This window comes from Poecilia reticulata, linkage group LG4 (genome assembly GCF_000633615.1).
Source record: "Poecilia reticulata strain Guanapo linkage group LG4, Guppy_female_1.0+MT, whole genome shotgun sequence".
Taxonomy (NCBI): Eukaryota; Metazoa; Chordata; class Actinopteri; order Cyprinodontiformes; family Poeciliidae; genus Poecilia; species Poecilia reticulata.
Genome location: NC_024334.1, coordinates 4,176,431 through 4,178,826, shown reverse-complemented (window position 1 = coordinate 4,178,826; position 2,396 = coordinate 4,176,431). Strand labels below are relative to the sequence as shown.

Genomic DNA, 2,396 nt, shown 5'->3' with positions numbered 1-2,396 from the left:
GCTAATAGCTAATCTACCTCTGCTGTGTTAGCTAATAGCAGCTAATAGCTAATCTACCTCCGCTGTGTTAGCTAATAGCTGCTAATAGCTAATCTTCCAGCGATCATTTGTTAATAGCCTGAAAACCTAAAACTGTAACTGAATGCTCTAATATTTTTGGGAAATGTTTGCATGTGTTTTGGTACTGAATCCTGATACGCTAGTGGAGCTGTTGTCAGTCGCTAAGGCAATGAGAATGAGAAAAACGAGACGATAGGATTGGTTTTGAGTTATTCTTCAGCGGTTTTTCTGCATTGTTTTTCCCTTTGCTGAGCTGCACTGCACTGAATTACTAATCGCTACATCATCCAGGTGTCATTTGGTCAGCGGTTCTGCCGCAGCAGCGCCGCTACTGACGGCAAGGAATAGAATCATCTTTTTGCCCTCCAGCATGCGGGAAATTTCCAGATGTGAACAATAACATGCTATAATCTGGTTTTGTAGTCCTTATTGTCTTCTTCCTGTTTTCTCGCTTAGCTCCGCCCACCAGCACCTCCCTCTCAGTGGATCCAGGTGAGGAGGTGGTGGAGGGCCAGCAGGTGAATTTCACCTGCAGCTCTGAAGGAGCTCCGCCTCCCAGCTTGGTTCTGAGGAGGAGAGGGGAGGAGCTTCTGAGGACTGACTCCGCCCCCCTGCTCAGCTTCAGCCTTCCCTCCGCCTCACTGGAAGACTCCGCCCACTACGAGTGTGAAGCCTCCAACCAGTATGGCTCCCAGCAGGAGTCCAGGTCCATCACTGTGAGCGGTACGTCTCAGCTGACCGACCGGACCGTGATCCCGCTGGATCCTGTTGGATCCCGCTGGACCTGGACTCACTCTTTCCGTCCCTCTCTCCTCAGCTCACCCGCTGCAGCTCTATTCCAGTCCTCAGGTGTCAGCAGGGCGCGGCTCGGCTCTGATCCTCACCTGTAACGCCTCTGGCTGCCTCCACCCCCCCACCTTCAGCTGGAGGAGAACCGACCGGAACCGGAACCGGACCCTCCTCCAGAGGACGGAGCCGCAGGACGGCCAGTCGCACCTCCACCTGCTGAACCTTGACCTCCGGCATCAGGGAGGCTACAGCTGTGAGGCCGAGTGCGACTCGGTCATCAGGACCAGAGAGATCCACGTCCAGGTCTACTGTGAGTCCGACCCGCATGTTCAAGAGTTTGGAGGAAGTCCTACTGAACTGTTTAATGCACAGTGGGGGGTAGAGCTGATTCTGAAGTTAGTAGCACCAATCATTAGCATTAGTTTAGCTAATGCTAACCTCGCTGTAAGCGTAGTAATTATTGGAAGCTAACGCTGACGCATAAAGCTTTAACACTAGTTCAGCTAAAGCGCCACATCAACATGGTAATTAGTAGACGCTAATGCTAAAGCACTAATTATAAACACCAGTTCCGCTAACGCTAAGGCACTATACCAACATAGTAGCTAGTAGGAGCTAATGCTAAACCCAAACCTCATTCGGTCAAACTTTTGTAAAATTACAGTTCAGTTTAGCTGGAAAAACTAAATTGGGGAAAGCTAAATGCGCTAATCGTTTTCAAAGCTAACTGAAGCTCTCAACATAAAATTAGCTCCGCTATTAATGCATTAGCGCCCACCACTGGTGCCACAGTATGATGCTGCTACCGCTCTCACTTTTCCTTCACATTTCTTTACACAGTAAAACTTTTCCAGAGGTTTTATTTGAAGAGGCGCCCTGGGTTCGACTCCCAGTCCGTTCTCTGCTTCCTTTTTCTGTCTGATTAATTAATAAAGGTCTCTACTGCCAGACAAATTAACAAATGTAATCTCATGTGCATTGGAGATCAAATAAATGATTAAAAGCCTAACTCACAGTCATATTCATGCTGATAATTGGATATAAAGCATATTAGCCCCCCAGATGTCAGACATAAACTCCCACAGATGATGATGTTAATACTTCCTGGAGTCTGGGTATCAGCAGTGGGAGTTTGGCTTCCTGCCTGTGATTTCAGAGGTTAGAAAGGAAACGGCTCATAAATCAGAAAGTAGTTTGTTTTTTTTTCTCTGGAACAAACTGTGAAAAGCTGAGAGGAAATCATTCCAGCATCAATCTGCAGGACTGAGTTTCATTCTGACACGCTGCTGCAGCTCAGCCTGCCGGGACGCGTTCAGTGCCGCCGCTGAAGGTCGAAGGTCGGAAAGTTTTACATTGTTGATTTAGTCCGAGAGAGAACGGCAGCGTTTCCTGACGCAGGCCGTTGACACCTCCTGCTGCTGTTGGCTTTTAAAGACGCAGCACAACCACCGTGGGAATCCGGTTTCTGGAAATGAAAGTGAATAAAGTTTAACTATAAACAGCAGCAGCAACAGAAACAGCAGCAGAAACAGCAGAAACAGAAACAG

The 2,396-nt window shown here is 48.1% G+C and overlaps 1 protein-coding gene across 1 annotated transcript in view; it reads left to right on the top strand.

Moving 5' to 3' along the window:
• Positions 1 to 2,396, top strand: part of vcam1b (vascular cell adhesion molecule 1b) — a 13,466-nt gene that overhangs the window by 5,860 nt on the left and 5,210 nt on the right. The window contains exons 5-6 of the mRNA XM_008406366.2: positions 517 to 783; positions 878 to 1,159. Of these exons, the coding sequence (XP_008404588.1) occupies positions 517 to 783; positions 878 to 1,159 (549 nt within the window). The remainder of the gene's footprint in view (positions 1 to 516; positions 784 to 877; positions 1,160 to 2,396) is intronic.